This window comes from Ornithorhynchus anatinus, chromosome X1 (assembly GCF_004115215.2).
Source record: "Ornithorhynchus anatinus isolate Pmale09 chromosome X1, mOrnAna1.pri.v4, whole genome shotgun sequence".
Lineage (NCBI taxonomy): Eukaryota > Metazoa > Chordata > Mammalia > Monotremata > Ornithorhynchidae > Ornithorhynchus > Ornithorhynchus anatinus.
Genome location: NC_041749.1, coordinates 91006660 through 91027369, shown reverse-complemented (window position 1 = coordinate 91027369; position 20710 = coordinate 91006660). Strand labels below are relative to the sequence as shown.

Genomic DNA, 20710 nt, shown 5'->3' with positions numbered 1-20710 from the left:
ACATGGGACAACCTGATTACCTTGTATCTACCCCAGCGGTTAGAACAGTGCTTGGCACATAGTACTTAACAAACACCAACATTATTATTATAAGGATGTGTCCAAGAAATACTGTCAATTTAAAGAAAGTGCAGGTCCAGAATAAAATGGGTAAGCAACATACAGAAGAACCTCAGTAAGTGTACTATGCCCCAACCCCAAAACACTTCTGTACATCTTTATGTATTCTAAATTATTTATGCTGTCTGTCTCCCCCTCTAGACTGCAAGCTCGGTATGGGCAGGGAATTAATTCAATGATATTTATTGAGCGCTTCGTGCAGATCACTGTACTAAGCACTTGGGAAAGTACAACACAACAATAGTGACGTTCCTTGCCCACGATGAGCTTATGGTCTGGTGCAGGGAGACAGACATCAATACAGATACATATAATACAGATATGTACACAGGTGCCGTGGGGCTGGATTGGGGGGAAGAGCAAAAGAAGCAAGCCGGGGCAACGCAGAAGGGAGTGGGAGATGAGGAAAAATGGGGCTTAGGCTGGGAATGTCTGCTGACTCCGCTGTATTGTTGTCTCCCAATTAATTAAGTATGGTATTTGTTAAGCGCTTACTAAGGGCCGGGCACCGTACTAGGCGCCGGGGTGGGAAGCAGCGTGGCTCAGTGGAAAGAGTCTGGGCTTCGGAGTCAGAGGTCATGAGTTTGATTCCTGGCTCTGCCACTTGACAGCTGTGTGACTGTGGGCAAGTCACTTCACTTCTCGGTGCCTCAGTTACCTCATCTGTAAAATGGGGATTAACTGTGAGCCTCACGTGGGACAACCTGATTACCCTGTATCTACCCCAGCGCTTAGAACAGTGCTCGGCACATAGTGCTTAACAAATACCAACATTATTATTATTATTACAGGCAAATCGGGTTGGACGCAGTCCCTGTCCCACGTGGGGCTCACAGTCTCAATCCCCATTTTCCAGCTGAGGTAACCAAGGTGCCGAGAAGTGAAGTGACCTGCCCGAGGTCACAAAGTAGACAAATGGCCGAGTCGGCATTAGAACCCATGACCTTCTGACTTCCGGGCCCGTGCTCTAGCCCCTATGCCAGGCTGCTGCTCCCAAGCTCTTAGTCCAGGGCTCGGCACAGAGTACCCCTGATCGATAGAATATCGGCTAGGGGTGGGGAAGGAGGCAGGCAGAGTTCCCGCTGGGGCCGGGCCGGGATGGGCCCAGAAGCCACCTTTTCGAGTCCTGGTTGGAAGGAGAGCACGAAAGCGCTCCGGGCCACCGGGTTCGGGAGCGGGGGCTAATAATAATAATAATAATGTTGGTGTTTGTTAAGCGCTTACTATATGCCAAGCACTGTTCTAAGTGCTGAGGGAGATAGAGGGTCATCAGGTTGTCCCACGTGAGGCTCACTGTCTTCATCCCCATTTTCCAGATGAGGGAACTGAGGCCCAGAGAAGTGAAGTAATAATAATAATAATAATGTTGGTATTTGTTAAGCGCTTAGTATGTACAGAGCACTGTTCTAAGCGCTGGGGTAGATACAGGGTAATCAGGTTGTCCCACGTGAGGCTCACAGTTAATCCCCATTTTACAGATGAGGTAACTGAGGCACAGAGAGTGAAGTGACTTGCCCACAGTCACACAGCTGACAAGAGGCAGAGCCAGAAATCGAAATCATGACCTCTGACTCCCAAACTCGGGCTCTTTCCACTGGGCCACGCTGCTTCCCACGCTGATCATAAGGCATCGAAGGGAGGACGGAAGAGGGGGCTCAAAACAGGCGATTCGGAAAGGCCGGGGGGGGGGAGCGGACCGGCGCCGGAGCAACGCGTTCTGGCAGTGTCGAAAGCGGAAACCCAATCTTTTCCGAGCTCCGGCCAGGGGAATTTGGGCTCTCCGCGGCCCCGTACACCGGAAGTTGTTGGGCTTCGTTCCGATGTTTTTCATTTCGTTGGGGGTCTCCATGGCGACCGGTCGCCTCGGCGTCGGGGAGACCTTAGAGGCTTTGAATGCGGCCCTGAAGCCCCGTGGCCCACGACCCCACCGTGCCACCGGCCACCCCGGAAGATCCGTCTGGTTTAAGGAGAGCGGCGCGCGAAACCTTCAGAGCCGCGACTTCCTCGCCCCCAGGGGCGCCCTGAAGGCCCTGTTCCGCGATGGGCAGGTGGGATGGGGGAGTGGGGGTGGACCGATGAGAGGTCAGGGCCATTGGCAACCAATGAGGAAGGGCCGGGTCGGGGTGAACGCCGGCCAAACCAATGAAGGCGGGGGGATTCGACTTTAACCAGGCCCTCCTCCGACATCCCCGAGAGCCTTCGCTGAAACCGAAACTATCTTGCTCGCCTCTTCCCTCCTCCCCCCGTTGTCCCCCCCTCTTCCGTGGTTGAAATGCAGATCTTCCCTGGAACCCGTAGGCGAGTACGCAGTCACGACATCCCTCACTGGGATCTCTGTCCTAAAGGGGAAGGGCCAGGTGGGTGGGCTTCTCGAGAAGGGTACCGGAGACGGTATATCTAGTTCAGAGCCAGAGGGACTCGGCAAGCACTTTTCGATTCAGCCGTTTCTCCTCCTCCCCTGCCATTTCCCCCGCAGGTTCCCAAAGACGTCTTGGATGCAGTAACGGCACTCGAAGGCCCCGGGGTGCTCCCCGTGCAGAAATGCATCCAGACCCAGGCCGGGCTGGTGCTCCGACTAGAGAGGCCGGCTGTCTTTCAGCAGGTCCTCAATGCTGTCCCGCGGTATATCAAACCTCCCGCTTTGCCTTCGGCCGGCGGCAAGGTGATCATCTTGGACTGCGTGCCCTTGCATAGCCAGAAGAAGGTGGGTGCCCTCAGCCTGAACCACCTGAGAGTCATCCTGGTGGCTGATCACCTGGCTGAAGTCCTCAGGACCCAAGGGTGAGTTCCTTTAGGATTTCCGCAGATATCCCCTTTCCTTGGGTATGCCACCTTGCGCTGTTTGCTCAGCCTCTCCGTGTACGGTACTCATTAAGCACTTAGCATGTGCCGGGCTCCGTACTGACCGCTGAGGTCGTGACCGGCTAATCAGGTTGGACGCGACCCCTGCCCCGCGTGGGGCTCACGGTCTCGATCCCCGTTTTAACAGACAAGGCGATCGAGGCGCGGAGAATTCATTCAATAGTATTTATTGAGCGCTTACTATGTGCAGAGCACTGTACTAAGCGCTTGGAATGAACAAGTCGGCAACAGATAGAGACAGTCCCTGCCGTTTGAAGGGCTTACGGTCTAATCCGGGGAGATGGACAGACGAGAACAATGGCAATAAATAGAGTCGAGGGGAAGAACATCTCGTAAAAACAATGGCAACTAAATAGAATCGAGGCGATGTACAATTCAGTAACAAAATAAATAGGGTAACGAAAATATATACAGTTGAGCAGACAAGTACAGTGCTGAGGAGATGGGAAGGGAGAGGGGGAGGAGCAGAGGGAAATGGGGGGAAAAGAGGGTTAAGCTGTGGAGAGGTGAAGGGGGGGGTGGTAGAGGGAGTAGAGGGAGAAGAGGAGCTCAGTCTGGGAAGGCCTCTTGGAGGAGGTGAGTTTTAAGTAGGGTTTTGAAGAGGGGAAGAGAATCAGTTTGGCGGAGGTGAGGAGGGAGGGCGTTCCGGGACCGTGGGAGGACGTGGCCCAGGGGTCGACGGCGGGATAGGCGAGACCGCGGGACGGTGAGGAGGTGGGCAGCAGAGGAGCGGCGGGACGGTGAGGAGGTGGGCAGCAGAGGAGCGGAGCGTGCGGGGTGGGCGGTAGAAGGAGAGAAGGGAGGAGAGGTAGGAAGGGGCAAGGTGATGTAGAGCCTCGAAGCCTAGAGTGAGGAGTTTTTGTTTGGAGCGGAGGTTGATAGGCAACCACTGGAGGTGTTTAAGAAGGGGAGTGACATGCCCAGATCGTTTCTGCAGGAAGATGAGCCGGGCAGCGGAGTGAAGAATAGACTGGAGCGGGGCGAGAGAGGAGGAAGGGAGATCAGAGAGAAGGAGAAGCTAAGTGACTTGGCCGAGGTGGCACCAGAACCAAGTGGCGGAGCCGGGATTAGAACCCCAGTCCTCCGAGTCCCAGGCCTGTGCCCCGTCCATTAGGTCTCATTACTTCTGCGTTTGTTCTGTAGGATGGAAGTGCGGTTAGTCCCAGCCTTGCACGATGATCGAATCAGGTGGTTTCTTCAACAGCTGAAAGTGAATTGGCCTGCAGCATCTGCTGAAGGTTCCTTGTCTTCCGAAGCCAGGGCGGCAGCCAAGCAAGTACTCCGCCGGGGTGTTGCCGCCCTGGTTGAACAGCGGAAGTTGGAGGCTCGAGGGCTACCCACCGGGGTGCTGTGCAAAATACACTTAAAGAAATTCCTTGAACAGCAGCCGCATTTGGAAGGTTATGATGCCAACCTGGACACTTGCTTAGGTAAGTACCAAAGGGAACCCTTGGGGACGGGGGAAGCTGAAAAGTATCATCCTTCGTCACCACCCTTCTTTTCTAGCTCTGTCGTCTCGGGCCTGCGCCCGATTGCACAGTAAGGGAAGCGGGGCCCCAGAAAGCTGGGTGGTGAGGTTCTCAGGGTGCAAAAATCACCCTTATGTGGGCTGACCATCTCTTCTTCATTGTTCACAGTGAGAGAAGAGCACCTGGAAACCCTTGTGGAGTTGCAGGAAGCTACTCGGCCCAAACAATCAATCCATCCAATGGTATTAAAAAAAAAAAATTATGGTATTTGTTAAGCATGTACTGTGTTCCAGGTACTAGGCCAAGCGTTGGGGTAGATAGAAGATAATTGGGTTGGACACTGTCCCCAGCCAATGTGGGGCTCACAGCCTTAACCTCCATTTTACAGATGGGGGTAACTGAGGCACAGAGAAGTATTGATCGAGTGCCTATTACGTGCAGAGCTCTGTACAGTGCAGCAGAGTTGTGTGTAATCTAGAGGGGAGACATTAATATAAATGAATAAATTATGGGTATGTACATAAGCGCTGTGGGACTGAGGGTGGGATAGTGCTAAAAGGATACGGATTCATTAATTCAATCGTATTTATTGAGTGCTTACTGTGTGCAGAGCACTGTACTAAGCACCTGGAAAGTACAATTCGGCAACAGATGGAGACAATCCCTACCCAACAACAGGGCTCACGGTCACAGATCCAAGTGCATCAAGCCATGCGGAAAGAAGAGAGAGTAGGGGCAAAGAAGGCTCAATCGGGGAAGGCCTCCTGGAGGAGATGTGACTTTAATAAAGCTTTGAAGGTGGGGAAAGTGGTGGTTTGTCAAACATGGAGGAGGAGGGATTTCCAGTTCAGAGGGAGGATGTGGGCAAGGGCTTGGCGGTGAGGTGAGTGAGTAAGTTGGCATTGGAGGAGCGAAAAGTGCAGGCTGGGTTGTAGAAAGAAATCAGTGAGGTAAGGTAGCATTTATGTATGTATCCATAATTTATATTAACGTCTGTCTCCCCCTCTAAACTGTAAGCTCCCTGTGGGTAGGGAACGTTTCTACCAACTCTATTATATTGTACTCTCCCAAGCGCTTACGACAGTGTTCTGCACATGGTAAGTGCTCAGTAAATATGATTGATAGGTAGGAGGGGGAGAGCTGATTGAGTGCTCTAAAGCCTATGGTAAGGAGTTTCTGTTTATTTGGTGTGGAGGTGGATGTGCAACCACTGGAGGTTCTTGAGTGGAGACATGTGGACTGAATTTTTTTTTTTTAAGCAATCCAGGCAGCAGAGTGAAGTGTGGACGGGAGAGGGGAGAGACAGGGAGGTGGGCAAGGAGGCTGATAGAATAATCAAGGCAGGATAGGATAAGTATTTGGCTGTGCATAGTAGGAGTTTGGAGAGGAAAGGATGGATTTTGGCGATGATGTGAAGGTCGAACCGACAGGATTTGGTGACATTGAATATATGGGTTGAATGAGAGTGATGAGTCCAGGATAATGCCAAGGGCTTATGAGATCGGGAGGGTAGTAGTGTCGTCTGCAGTGATGCGGGAGGACAGAGTGTCGGTGGGAAGATGGGGAGTTCTGTTTTGGACATGTTTAGCTGGAGGTCTCAGCAGGACATGCAGTTAGGGATGCCCTGAAGGCAGGAGGAAATGCAAGACTACAAGAGGAGAGGGGTCAGGGCTGGAGAGGTAAATCTGGGAATCATCCGCATAGTAAGTAAAGGTAAGGTAAGTGAAGCCATGGGAGTGAATGAGTTCCCCAAGGGAGTGGGTGTAGATACAGAATAGAAGGGGACCCGGAAATGAGCCTTGAGGGACTCCCACTATTAAGAGGTTGGGAGACAGAGGAGGAGCCCACGGAAGAGACTGAGAATGAGCGATCAGAGAGATAGGAGAGCCAGGAGAGGACAGCGTCAGTGAAGCCGAGGTTGGATAATGTTTCCAGGAGAAAGGGGGTGGTCCACTGTGTCAAAGGCAGCTGAGAAGTCAAGAAGGAGTCATTCAATCGTATTTATTGAGCACTTACTGTGTGCAGAGCACTGTACTTAGTGCTTGGAAAGTACAGTTCAGCAACAAATAGACAATCCCTGCCCACAGTGGACTCACAGTCTAGAAGGGGGGAAACAGACATCAAAACAAGTAAACTGGCATCAATATCAATAAATAGAAATCTAGATATATACACATCATTAATAAAATGAATAGAATTATAAATATGTACATATATACACACAAGTGCTGTGGGGTGGGGAGGGGGATGAAGATGGAGTAGAGTTCATTGGATTTGGTAAAATGAAGGCCATTGGTGACTCGAGAGGGCTGTTTCCATGGAGTGATGTGGGTCAAGGAGAGAATTGGAGGAGAGGCAGTGGAGATAACTTGCTCAAGGAGTTTGGAGAGGAATGGTAGGAGGGAGATGGGGTGACAACTGGAGGGAGCAGTGGGGGCAAAGGAGGGTTTTTTAAGGGTAGGGGAAACATGAGCATGTTTGAAAGCAGTAAGGAAGAGTCCACTGGAAAGTGAATGGTTGAAGATGGCAGTCTGGGGGGGTGGTAAGGGAGGGGGTGAGTGTTTTGATAAGATATGAAGAAAAGGGGTCAGAGGTGTTAAGTGGAGGGAGTAGAGTTTGAAAGGAGTTGAGAAATCTCCCCTTGAGATACTGCTAGGAAAGATGGGAGAGTTGAAGAGGGAGAGATGGAAGAGGAACAGGGGAGATTTGCCTGGCACATAGTAAGTGCTTAACAAATACCATAATTATTATTATTACTATTATTATTTTAGGGAGATCACGCCTGATGGTTTCAATTTTCTCAATTAAAGTATGTGGCCAGGTTATCAGGGGAAAGAGATGGGGGTGGGGGTGGGGGGACAGGAGTTTGAGGAGGGAGTTAAAAGTCTGGAACAGCTGGCGCGGGCAGTGGTTATGGGAGTCAAGAAAGATGGAATATTGCTTTCCGGGGGAGGAGAGGGCAGAATTAAAGCAGGTGAGGACGAATTCTAGATGGACGAGGTCGGCCTGGTGTCTGGATTTCTACCAGCAGCGCTCTGCTGCTTGAGCAGAAGAAGCTGACTGTGGGTAGCGAGTTAGTGGTCCAAGATGGACAGAGGCACAGGGGAGTGAGAGAATTTGAGTTCAATGGAGAGGGCAGTGTTGAGGGTGTCAGTTTGTGCATCAAGAGAAGGTAATTTGGGTATGGAGACCAAATGGGATATGATGACTTAAGATGGGAGGGGGTAAAAAGATCAGAGGTCTCTGAGGGGAACAAGACAGATTTGCAGGGAGTGGTGTGGGAAAGAGTGGGAACGATGTAGGAAAGGATGACAGGGATGGGGTAGGGGAGGGGATTGTATAGGAGTGAGCTATAGGGGGGCTGGGGTGTTGGGAGGGGATTGAGCTCAAGCTTGTAAGTGGCCCGGTATCTCCTGTGAACTTGGTGTGTAAACAGCTCCTCCAATACTGAGTGTCCATGAGGAGCATAACGCTAGATGAGGTACTAATAAATAGTTGAATTTTCATGCTGTCACTTGGGTTGAAATCCTAGTACTACTCTTGTGATGGGCAGCCTGAGGTTTGCTGGGGGGTGGTGGGGTGTGTGTGTGATCAATTACTTTGCTGTTGCCTTTGCCAGGGCCCTATCCCAAAGGATGATTGCACTCTGATCTATGTGGTGAGCTGTGAGGAGGAGTTCCAGCAACAGAAAATTGACTTGATTTGGAGATTATTAAACATCAGTGCCCCCTTCAAGCAGGTGGGCAGCGCTTCTCATGGCATACACCTTCATCTCCACCCCTCACCCCAATTTTTTAGATGGTTGGGGGTGGGATGCTAGAACTGCTGTGGGAAGAAGTGAGATCGGATCCCAAGGGATGCCTGGGGCCAGGTGGGGATGTTCTATAGAGGAAGAGAACCTGGATGATTATGACAGGATGGGAGGGGAACAAGCCGTTTTGCTATCTGCATTTCTTTCTCTTTCAGAAATACCTCGTCTGTGGCCCGGTGAAAGTTGCTGGTTCTTCTGCACCTCCAGACGCTTTCCAATACCATCAGTAAGTACTTTCTTTCCTTCATGTATCGAGAGGGATAGTGGGGGCCTGTGAATAAAACCACCCCACTGGGTCCTAATGGGGAAGGGGGGGGAACCCCAGGCCCTGCTGTGTAACAGCCTCCTTACCAGTCTCTCCCCTTAGGTCAATCTTATGCGCGTACCATCTTTCTACAACCCAATTAGAACATATCCCGCCCCCCCCAAATAAAAAAAACTCCCTCTGTTTCTCATTCAAAACAAAAACCCCTGACCACTGGCTCTCTCTTCTCATCTTACCTTGTTACACTCCAGCTCGCACTTCTTCTGTCTCCCAAATCTCTCTCCCGCCTCTGCTCCACCATTCATGCCTTAACCTCACCTGGCACGGCTTCCTCTAAACCCAAATCCTCTTTCAGAGGCTTTCTAAGAAGCCACCTCTTCCAGGAGGCATTCCCTGATCAATCCCCCACCTACCCAGGTGGCAATCAGTGGTCGTTATTGAACGCTTACTGTGGGCAGAGCACTGTAAAAAGGGCTTAGGAGAGCACATCACCTTACTCGCTTTACCTACATATATGCGTCGTCACAACTGGCTTTTTTATAGATTTCATTTATTTGCATATTCTGCTTTGTAAGTTTAGTTTTGCCACTCATTTATGTGTGCATTATATTTTATCAATCACTTACATAGTTGGTATTTCTATAATTTATACTACTCAGCTACATTTGCATGTTTTACATTATCTCCATCTTTCTCAACCATGGTATATTTGTCGATTTATGTCCATTGCCTCTCCCCTTCAGGGCTGACCCTAGAAGGAAGGGGTGGGTGGGGGGGATCTGTGAGGCTTGGGGAGGTCTAGAAAACAGGAATTACATCCTTCCCACTGGGACCCCTGACAGCCCCAGGCCCACTGTACTGTAGGCGGGGAGAAGGCGTGGCACCCTTCACCCCCTCCTATCCCTCTGCTCTCCAGAACCCTACTTTGCTGGGAGGGGAGGGGTAGAGCGGGGCCAGAGCCATCTGGAGACCAGTCAGGTGCGGTGGGGAGGTGGTGGTGGAGCGCCAGTAGGAGGGGATGGGAGGAGAGGGGAATTTAAAGAATGGAAATTTTACCCTGAAATCTTCCCCTGGTCCCCTAGACGGAAACTCTGCCATCTGAGAGCTTTGGGCGGCAGCGAGCAGGGAGGAGCAAGGGGGTTCTGGGGCTTGGGGTCAGGCCTGTAACCTCTGCTTCCCTGTGTCCCTGCCCAGTGGCAGCTAACTGGAGCCCTGCTGCTGGTGAAGGTGCTGGGATCCCCGAAGATACGAGCAGTTGACCCTGGCCCCTTTAGACTGTGAGCTCCTTGAGGGCAGAGATTGTGTCTTTCCCTTCTGTCTAGACCCTCCAAGCACCTAGTACCTTCCTAGTGCCCCCTGCTCCCTACTCCCAGTAGGCTCAGTTTTTACTCAGGCTCTGGGGTCCTAATGTCAGCCTCAGACATCCCGTAGGGTCCAGAGAGTGGTTCTGGGCTAAGGAGAGAAACGGTGAGGACCTACCCCGACCAGCCTTTCCTGATGTAATGGACTCCTTGTTTTCCCTAAGGGCCTCTTTTCATTTATTTATTCGGTTTGGTTTTTTTTTTTTAACTTACAGAGTCAGGCAGGCCCAGGTGCATGAAGCCTCGGTGCAGAAACGTGGGAGAACCCATCTTCAAGGTAGTAGCTCATTCTTTTGTTAGGAAATCTTTTTGCCTGGCTCCCATTACACCATCTCCTCCTAGCTCAAGTGGCACATGCTGTCTGTGTGTGTGTATGTGTTTCTCTGTCTTTCTCTCTCTCTCTGTTTTTCTCTGTCTTCTTCCTGCTCAGATGTTTAGGATGGGGAAGGCCGAATCACAGAGCAGGGAAGCCAAAGCTCCTTGCAGGGGATGACCAGTGAATACTGTGGAAGCTGCTCCTTATTCATTCATTTATTCATCCACTTGTATTTGAGTGCTTACTGTGTGCAGAGCACCGTACTAAGTGCTTGGCAGCGTACAATATTACCTTAAATAGACACATTCCCTGCTCACAACGAGCTTACAGACTAGAGGGGGAGACAGGCATGAATATAAATAAATGCAGATATTACAGACACCTCAACAATTAATACCCTCTTCTGCCATTGCTTCCTGGGCAGATGAGGTGTGGAAAGAAAACATCTGTGTCCTCACTGCTGCCACAATCAAGTTTGAGATGCTGAGCACATCCCATCGGAGTCAGGTAAGTGTCAGAGAGATTCCAAATCCAAAACCCCAGAGCCATCCCTGCTGACCTAAAACTCACATAAATTGGAATCTAGCTCCTCTGCACCTCCCATTCATGTCCTGGCCAGGAGACAGATGCTCACTCCCCGCTGTGTTTTTATTAAGCCTCAGGGAAATGGCTCAGGATCATGCCCAGGGTTAGCTTTCCACCAGGTCCACTCAGGTGGAATGGAACTCCCCCTGCAGAGCGCTGGAATGCCAAAAGGGCGTGAGGAGAAAGACTGATCCCGAGCAGAAGAAGGGGGTGGGATGCGTGGGAAACAAGGGTAAGGATCGGCGTTGGCAGTGTCTCCCCCCCTGCTCCCCCCCCCCCCCCAATGTGGGCCTTGAGGTTACATCTGCTCCTCTCTATTGCTGCCTCCCTTCAGGAGCCAGACTAGAGTTCTGCAGCGAGTCAGTCCATCGATCAATGGTATTTATTGGGGATTACTGTGTGCAGAGCACTGTACCAAGCACTTGGGAGAGGACAGTCGAGTAGGTAGACACACTGCCGACTCTCAAGGAGTTTACAGTCTACCACTGAAATAGAGGTTAGGGAAAGCTGCAGTTTTTCAAGCTACGTCTGTGGGTGCTATGTGGAGAAGGGGGTGAGGTGAGTAGTTTAGCGCTTAGTGGGTGAGGACTCCGGTGAAGCCCACAAGGCCCTCAGGACCTGAGCCCCCAGGGTGGCAGAGGGTGGGCACAAAGCTGAACTGCTCCATGCTTCCCAGGCTCCCTTATTCCCCACAGCATCATTCCAGGTTGGTACACGTAGCCAGAAATCCCCTCCCAGGGAGTTGTGCAGTGTGGGCAGTCGGGTCTTGTTTGGGTGGCACCATGGCTACTGGACCTTGGATTTCCGCCCCGGGCAGGCCCCTGCCAGGACACTTCTGGAGGTACAGTGAGTGCTGAGGATGGTTGCTTAGCACCCAGCATGGGCCCTCAGCCTGGTCTAGAAAGAGCCAAACAGGGTTCACTGTGGTCAAACACAACTGAAGTCAGCTGAGGAATGTTCCCAGAGGGGAAGGTCCACAAAGACTGGCAGAAGTCTAGAAACCAGGATTAGCAGGGTGGGAGCAAACAGTTGGGTATAAAGGGGAAGCAAGATACACTGGGAAAACTTCAGTATCGGAGGCAACTTCAGTGGAGGCAACTTAAATGCTGAAAGGAAACAGGAACCTTCCACATAGACTATTTTCCCAGTGACTTCCAGTCCGTAATTGGACTGGTGTTTTAGGGAAATGGCGAGGGGCATGTTTTGCTCTGCTGCCCCAGTCCCTAACTGACACCATTTCCCTGGCTTCAACTGCCATCTCCACTGGACGATTCCCAAATCTACCTCTCCAGCCCTGACATCTCTCCTCTTCAGTCTCACATATCCTCCTAACTGCAGGACCTCTCTACTTGGCTGTTCCGCTGGCATCTCAAACTTAACACGTCTGAAACACAACTCCTCATCTTCCCACCCAAGCCCTGTCCTTCCCCTGATTTTTCCCATCACTGTAGATGGCACCACCATCCTCCCTGTCTCATGAGCCTGTAACCTTGGCATAATCTTCGACTCATCGCTTTCATTCAACCCACATATTCAATTTCATCAAAGCCTGTCCTACCTTCACAACATCACTAAAATCCATCCTCTCCTCTCCATCCAAACCGCTACTACACTGATCCAAGCACTGATCCTCTCCCGCCTTGACTACTGCGTCAACCTCCTTTCTGACCTCCCTGCTTCCTGCTTCTCCCCACTCCAGTCCTTCCTTCACTCTGCTGCCGGGATCATTTTTCTGAAAAACTACTTAGTTCATATCTCCCCACTCCTCAAGAACCTCCATTGATTGCCCATCCATCTCTACATCAAACAGAAACTCCTTATCGTTGGATTTAAAGGACTCAACCAGCTCGCTCCCTCCTACCTTACCTTGCTGATTTCCTACTACAGTCCAGCCCACACACTTCCCTCCTCTAATGCCACCCTACTCACCGTACCTCAAATTTGTCTGTTTTGCCGCTGATCTCTTGTCCACATCCTCCTTCTGATCTGAAACTCCCTCCCCCTTCATATAGGACAGACCACCACTCGCCTTACCTTCAAAGCCTTATTAAAATCCCATCTCCTTCAGGAGGCCTTCCCTGACTCAGTCCTCATCTCTCCTACTCCCTCTCCTTTCTGTGTCACCTGCGCACGTGGATCCATACCTTTTAAGCACTTGATATTTGCTCCACAACCCTTATGTATGGATCCGTAATTTATTTTCTTGTCTGTCTTCCCCTCCAGACGGTAAACTCCTTGAGGGCAGGGAACATGTCTACCAACTCTATTTTATTGTACTCTCCCAAACGCTCAGTCCAGTGCTCTGCATACTCAATAAATATTGAGTATGTGCTCAATAAGTGCTCAATCCAGTGCTCAATAAATACCATTGATGGATTGATCGATCCCTCCAGGGTCGTCTACAGATCCCAGCAGCCCACAAGCATATGAAGGAAGGCACTGTGCAGGTGTGGCAGCTGACTCGCCGGAGTGAGGCCCAGGCCCCCTTTGGGCCCTTGACCAGACGCGGTCATCACAGGGCTCCACTCAGGCTGGGCTGGAGATTTGGGGCCTGGCCCACACATTCACTGTGGCTCAGAGGCTAATTAAAAAAGTTTAAAAACCTAGGTTCTGTGGATTCTAATCCTGCCTCTGGGTTTTCAGTTTGTCAGCGTTCTTAGCAACAGAGCCCTAAATGCATTCCTTGGCTCAGGCCCATCCAACCTAGGGACCCCACGTGTCCTGCGGGATTCCTGCAGCCCCGCTGTTGGGGAAAGGGGTGGGGGTGGTGGCGGATGGGGCGGGCTCTGTGGTGAAAGTTTGGAACTGGCCACTCTCCTCTGCCCCTCCAATTCATATATGTATTTATCCTGCCAACCCCGGTGTTACCCTCAAATCATGGTGTGTCAACAGTTGTTTCAGTGGGAAATAAGGGGGTAGGGACAAGAAGGTTCAAAACCAATTGAAAGAGTACATGGCTTCTCACACACCAAGCAAAATTCAAGTAGGTTGGGGAAGACAAAAGCCTTATAAAGCTTGAAATATTGTACTTCGCTTGTTTCTCTGACGTTTCTCTGACTCTGATCACCTCAATGCTTAAAGTCAGTTTCTAGTTATCGATGAATTTTAAATACCTGCAATTGGTTCCCTTTGTAATGCTAACGAAGGACTGGTAACAGGGTTTCCACACCATCCTGTCATCTGCCTGAAACAGCATTCCTGGCAGAGACCCATCCTGGTTGGTATAAGCAATTCAGAGCCGCATTATGGTAACTATGTTCCCCTATTCTTCCATCTTGTTTATAAAGACGAAACATGCGTTTTTAGCAGAAATGACTGTACCTTCAGAAAGGCAGGGTGGGGAGGGGAGGGCAGGGCCAGTGGCAGGCTTGAAACAGCGACGTCAAGAGACGCACCGCTGGAGGAGCAGGTAGCCGTCCCCGGCTCCAGCCCTGGGAGGAGTCAGGGTGGGGTCAGGAGACACCTGCGGGTGCCCAGTGGGCAGGGGGGAGGACCTGCTTCTCTGGCCCGGGCACCATCCTGGGAGCCGAGCCAACTCCCTTTCCCCAGCTGGCTCCCTCGGAGGACGGACGGAGCCGGGCCTCTGAACGACCGACTCCGCACCGCTTCCCGCGGCAGAAGCCGGGTGGGATAGGGTTAGGAGCAGATCCTCGTTAACTGTAATGTCTCAATTTGCTAGTAATTGTGCAAATTGTTTAGTAAGGTATAGCTCTATAAAAGTGCAGGCCCACGCAGGAATGTCTAACTGTAATTAAGGGACCTCCCCTAGAGCGAGTCTGCTATACCTGCTTTAACTGGTGGGAGGAGATGTGATCTGGGGCAAGGAGGGGGGCGGGGAGAGAGGGAGAGGAGCGGGAAGGGACAGGTTGGAGAAAGCAAGATCCTAGTTTGACCCTCCAGGGATGGCCAGGCCCCTGCTGGGGGAGTAGGGGGGGAGGCAAGGGGAGGGAAGAAATTATTACCCTGGTGGTCCCTTTTAAGTCCAATAAATGTAAGCTACAGCTACAGTTATATAGTCTCCAATTTGTTCATTACTTTAGAAGTTCCGTTTTTGTCCGATTAGCTAAAGATGAGAGTTCCCCGTCTCGTGTGAATGGTGAGGAGGATCTGTGAAACCCCAATGGTCCAGAATCATTCTGGGTGAAGGGGGTGAATAGGAAAATGGTCACCTTTTTTTTTTTTCACCTGCAGATCACCCTGAACCTGGGTGCCACCAGCGCCTCCTCCAAAGGAAACAGGAGTGGAACCTTTGTCATGTACAACTGTGCCCGCCTCGCCACCCTCTTTGAAAACTACAAGCGGGCCGTGGAGCGAGGTGAGGGCTCGAGGGACCAACCGATCTTACCGAATCCAGCAGTCTGAGGGGAGGAAGTAAGAGGCCGTTGGCTGCCACTTTTCCCAGTTTCCTGGGCTCATGAGAAAACTCACCTCTGAGGTTCCCACTGGAACCTGTGGCTTAATTTCCATTTTTGAGTTTCAAAGACAAAGCAGCATTTGCAAAAAGTATTGATCCCGATAGAAGCCCAGGAGGAAACCTGGGTGCAGTCTGGTTGCGAATTGGCCCCATGTAGTCCGTCCCTGTATTCTGTCTGCAGGTTTGTATCCTGCCTTGCCCTCCACATCTGAAATTGATTTCTCCCTGCTGCACGAAGAGGTGAGTGCTCCACTGGGGGAGAGCTATCCTCTCCAAGCCCTGTCCTCCACATTCTCCTCCTCAAGAGCCACTTTGTTTTACCTCATCTCTGGATTCCATCGGGACTTTGGCTTCAGGCCCCACCAACTCTTGAGGCTCAGGCCCTCGAAGGGCTAGAGACTTCCCGGTCAGTAGTACCGGGACGCAAGTTTTCACTTGGCATTCTGGGCAGAGTAATGTTAGGGAATTAAGAAACGCGTGTCTGACCACACGAGCCTTTCTAGATACAGGGCCCCTTTAACACGGGGCTCTGCAGCAACCCAGCTCTGGCACTGTAGGCGAACTGGGTGGATTCAGTTACACGTAGGATCGGGTGGGGGGGGTGCGGAGCGTTCCCACTGGACCCAATGCCACACTCAAGAGACAGGCCTCATTTCATTCATCTGCTCCACCTCCTCAGACTGTCGTCCCTTTCTCCAACACTAGCCGTTTCTCGATCCGTTTCAAAAGCAAATGCAGTCAATTCGTCCATAGAGCGTGTTCTCACGATCTGTTTGGGCTAGAACGGAACGGGATGGGGAAACGTCCTTCCGACGTCATGCATCCGTTTGGATACGACACGGTATGGTGTCGGAAGTGACGGTACCGAGTGTGGCATCGGAGACGGGGGGAGTCCTATAGCTCGGGTTTTCCTTAATGCGGGGGGTTTGTCGAGGATGCAACCCCCTGCAGTTTGGGAGACCTGAGTATCTCCTGGCGTTCCCTCTCTGCCCCAGAGTGGCTCGCAAACCATTGGACTGGGCTGGGCTGGGCTGGCTTGGGGGTCAGAACTGAGAGAAGGCTCCAGGGCAAAGCTGACGTTTCTTTGCACAGGGAGAATGGCTTCTACTTTTCAATGACATAATTCCCTTCTCGGAAGTACTCAGTCAACTAGCCAAGCTTCCCGTCTCCAGCCCAGGGATACGCATTCCAATCAGCACCGAGGCGGTAAGAGACTGTGAGCTCATTGTGGGCAGGAAATGTGTCTGTTCTGTTGTTTTACTGTCCTCTCCCAAACTCTAAGTACAGTGCTTTGCACAGAGTAAGCCCTCAATAGATACCATTGACTGACCGATCCCAAGCACTACACTGAAACCTGCCCCCAGGTCCCGCTCTCTTCCTTTGGGCCAAGTGCTTAAGTTGTCTGCTGCGTGACTTTGGGCAAGTTGCTTCTCTTCTGTGCCTCACTTACCTCTTCTGTAAAATGGGGATTGAGACTGTGAGCCCCACATGGGACAAGGCACTGTGTCCAACTTGATTTGCTTGTATCCTCCCCAGCGCTTAGTACAGTGCCTGGCACATAGTAAGTGCTCAACAAATACCATTATTATTATTAATAATATTAAATTGAGCATTGAGCCTCACCCTGGGGAATCCTTGGTGTGGGGGCTGGAGGCCCCTGGGTGGGCGTTGCTACACTGCTGACAAGGGGTGAAACTACAAAAGCTTAGACTCAACGCGTCAAACTCGGTGGCTGTTTATTGTTCTGAGACAGTGTCAGTGACTCGCAGCCTTTTTGGTGCCACAACTACCCATGGCATGATTAAGGGTAAGGAAACTGGGGAGGAGAACTATCAATTTAATTTCTTTCACTTGGGTCCATACCCTTTAACTACTTGCTATTCACCTCTCCGTCAGCCCCACCGCATTTACTTACACAGCTGTAATTTATTTATTATAATGTCCACCTCCTTCTCTAGAAGGCAGGGAACGTGCTTACCGACTCCGCTGTACCATACTCTCCCAAGCACTTAGTTACAGTGTTCTGCACTCAATAAATACCATTGATTGATTGCTGCAGTGTGGGTGGGCAAGGCTTCCATGAGGGTCAGGACAGTGGTTCAAGATCATGGGGAGGAAAAGTTACGAAAAGGGAGACAGCAGATATTTATTTATGGTTGTATATTAAGGTCTTTCTCCCCCTCGAGACTCTGAGCTTGTTGTGGGCAGGGAATGTGTCCATCTGTTAAGGTAGTATACTCTCCCAAGCACACACAGTAAGCACTCAAATAACTACGACTGAATGGGTGAATGAAAGCAGCAATCATACCAACTCAAACACAGTCACACATTCTCTGCCCCCACCGAAACAGGCAACAACTGGCAGCAGGAGAGAGCCAGCCGAGCCTATCTCTACCAACAGTCCTGCCCTGTTGCTGCTACTGTTGCTGGGGACTGCTCTCTGTGGCTTCCAGCATGGAGGAACTTTTGGGCAGAGCCACCTCCAGCATCAGCAAGCCACTACAGACGGCATTTCTTCCAACCATGAGAGCCATGTCTCAGGCCAAAGTGGGGGAGTGAGGGGAGAGAGAGTGTGTGTGCGTGTCTGTGTGTATGTCTCTTCTCCAGCTACCCTTGCCGCTGGCTCCTTGTCCTGTGCAGACCAGTCAGCGGGTTACGTGTTCAACAGGCCCGCTGTACCCGGCAAGCCTGTACGATCCCGGCTGCAGCTCCGCCGGTCCTCCCGGCCGTAGAAAGGGCTAAATGACTTCTCTTGCTTGTGTCACAGATCTGTAAGTTCCTGGTGCAGCTGAGCATGGACTTCAGCTCCTATTACAACCGGATTCATATACTTAGGGTAAGTTTTGTTTTGTTTGCTTGTTTGTTTTGTAGTGGTGGCTGTTTGAAGGTGGGATAGATCACAACTCAACCACCATGGAAAATGGATTGAAAGACGGTTTAGAAATCAAGGGCTCTTAGGTGTGGCTACGGGGAAGAGTCAGGCCCAGGATCCCAGGCGATGGTTTGGGAATTGGGAATCTCACTCCCGTGCTGCAGCCCGACTTGTTTCTGACCATAAAGCAGATGCCTTGGGGGAGAATGTGCCCATTTATTCAGTTGGTTCTTTTCTGCCCACCAGCTACTCAAGGGAAAGGAACAGATAGCCTTGGGTAGCCAGTGATTGCTTCTGGGCCCTGCAGAGACGATCCTCCCCCCCCCCCCCCTTGCTGACCAAGGTGACACAGCCACAGAGTTGCTTCAGATTCACCAGCAAGCCCTTGGCAGTTCTCTCCCAGAGCCTGGTTGGACACAGCCAGTCCCTGCCCGAACCGTGGGAGTAGGATCCTGTGTTCAGTGGGCCTCACCCCGTAGCCCCTGTAGGCCCCTAAGAGGTTGGGGCGGAGATGGCGGTCGGTCCATCAGTCAGTAGCAATCAGTAGCATGGGCTAGCGGCTAGAGCACGGGCCTGGGAATGGGTTCCAATGCCGGCTCTGTCGCCTGTCTGCTGTGTGACCTTGGGCAAGTCATTTCACAAGGAAGGTGAAGAGTGGCAAAGGGTCCAATCGTATTAGTGCCTAAATCCAGGTCAACCACCTCCTCCTCCACCTCCCCCAATTCCACAGCTGCTCCAAGCTCACAAAGCTGCTCTCGCTTCTCTCTCTCTCTCTTGCAGGAGCCCCAGCCTCACCTGTTTGGCCAGATGTTTGCCCGTTTACAGCTGATGCAGGCAGTGAGGGACGTCTTCCACAGGGCCCTGTCTGCCCTGCACCTCCCACCTCTCAGCCAGATCTAACTTAACTGGGCAGCCCTTTGGCTCTGGAAGCCCAAGGGAGTCAACGTGCCAACTGTTTTAGTTTAGATAAGTTGTTTTTATTTAAGTGTAGTTTTTCCAATAAGGATGAGCTCTGTGCCCTGGCTAGGGGCGACCAGAGAATGGCGTGAATTTTCCATTTATCGACGGAGTCGCCTCGTCTCAGCCGGAAGCAGCTTCCCTTTCTGGTCACGGATCATTCTGAAATAGCTGCTTAAAATTGAGCAACACTTTGGCTGCACCTAATGGAGCTTCTTCCAGACGGAATCTTTTCAGGGAAAAAGGAAGCTGCTGTTTTTGGTAAGCTTCTACCTTTGTCTTCCTTCCTGCGTGGGGCCGTTCCATGCCAGGGGTTCTAGCAGCCAGGCCGGTACTCACTGCTGACCCCCCTGAGTAGTAAACGACTGGAAACTGAGGCCCTTTACCATTTCACCAGTTACTTCTCTGCCTCTGAACAACTTGCCGGAAGCATTGCCTTCCGCCCGTTCCATTCTACTGACTTTTATTGTTATAGACTGAAGTGCAATGTCGGAGGCTCTGGGTAAACTTGAAAATGCAGGTATTTTAATCCAAAATTAAAAAGAGACTTTGTTTTAATGGATGAGTGTCTGGGAGTTTCAGTTCAAGCTCTGTAGGAGTGAGGAGGGTTATGGGGGAATCTTACACAGCTGAGGAGTTCATAAATTCAACGCCCAGAGGTCGAAGGAGTGAAACAACTACTTCCATTGTTGTGCTGGGCCTGTGCATTGGAGGAGCGTGGCCTATTGGAAAGAGCCCAGGTCAAGGAGTCAGAGGACCTGGATTCTAATCCCAGCTCCACCGCTTGTCTGGCTGTGTGACCTCAGGTAAGTCACTTCACTTCTCTATGCCTGTTACTTTATCTGTGACAAAAAAAAAATGTGGATTGTTTTTATTAATAATAACGGTTAATGTTAATGATGAAGTTAAGCACTTACCATGTGTTGAGCACTGTTCTAAGTGCTGGGGTAGATAGAAGCTAATTCATTCAATACTATTTATTGAGCACTTAAGTGCAGAGCACTGTACTAAGCACTTGGAATGTACAAATCGGTAACAGATAGTCCCTGCCCTTTGACGGGTTGGACACAGTCCCTGTCCCACATGGGGCTCACAGTCTCAGTCCCCAATTTACAGATGAAGTAACTGAAGCACAGAGAAGTGAAGTGACTTGTCCAAGGTCACACAGCAGATAAGTGGCAGAGCCAGGATTAGAACCCAAGTCCTTCTGACTCCTGGGCCCGTGTTCTCTCCACTAGGCCAATCTGCTGACTTGAACTGTGAGTCCCAGGTGGGGCAGGGACCGAGTCCAACCAATTCACTCCATCGTATTTATTGAGTGCTTACTGTAGACAGAGCACTTTTATCTTGTATCTACCCTAGCACTCAGTACAGTGCCTGGCACTGAGTCAGCTTTCAACAAATACCATTAAAAAAAAAAAGATTAAAAAAAAAAAATCAAGAAGCCATCTTAGAGTCAGACCTTGTTCCAAGGCCTCAGACTGCATTCATACCATAACCAACTGCCTCACACTGTGTGCTGCTGGACTACAGGGAGATGAGGCAAGAGAGCAGAGATGGCTTTACAACAGCTATCACAAGTGACGAAAAGCAACTCAAATGCAAGTCCTACCAACGGTGAGTTACTTCATATGTGCACTCAAAGTTCTACATGAGTAGGTGGTCCAGGATATTGGTC

The 20710-nt window shown here is 51.0% G+C and overlaps 1 protein-coding gene across 1 annotated transcript; it reads left to right on the top strand.

The window, feature by feature from the left end:
• The first annotated feature begins 1948 nt into the window (after positions 1-1948).
• On the top strand, positions 1949-19592 carry DALRD3 (DALR anticodon binding domain containing 3). The gene is made up of 13 exons (XM_029051815.2): positions 1949-2168; positions 2597-2901; positions 4126-4412; positions 4620-4693; positions 8071-8190; positions 8418-8488; positions 10104-10165; positions 10629-10711; positions 14981-15104; positions 15385-15443; positions 16296-16409; positions 17971-18039; positions 18856-19592. The coding sequence occupies exons 1-13, from the start codon at positions 1968-1970 to the stop codon at positions 18973-18975; spliced, it is 1689 nt and encodes a 562-aa protein (XP_028907648.1). The 5' UTR covers positions 1949-1967; the 3' UTR covers positions 18976-19592.
• Positions 19593-20710: the final 1118 nt, after the last annotated feature.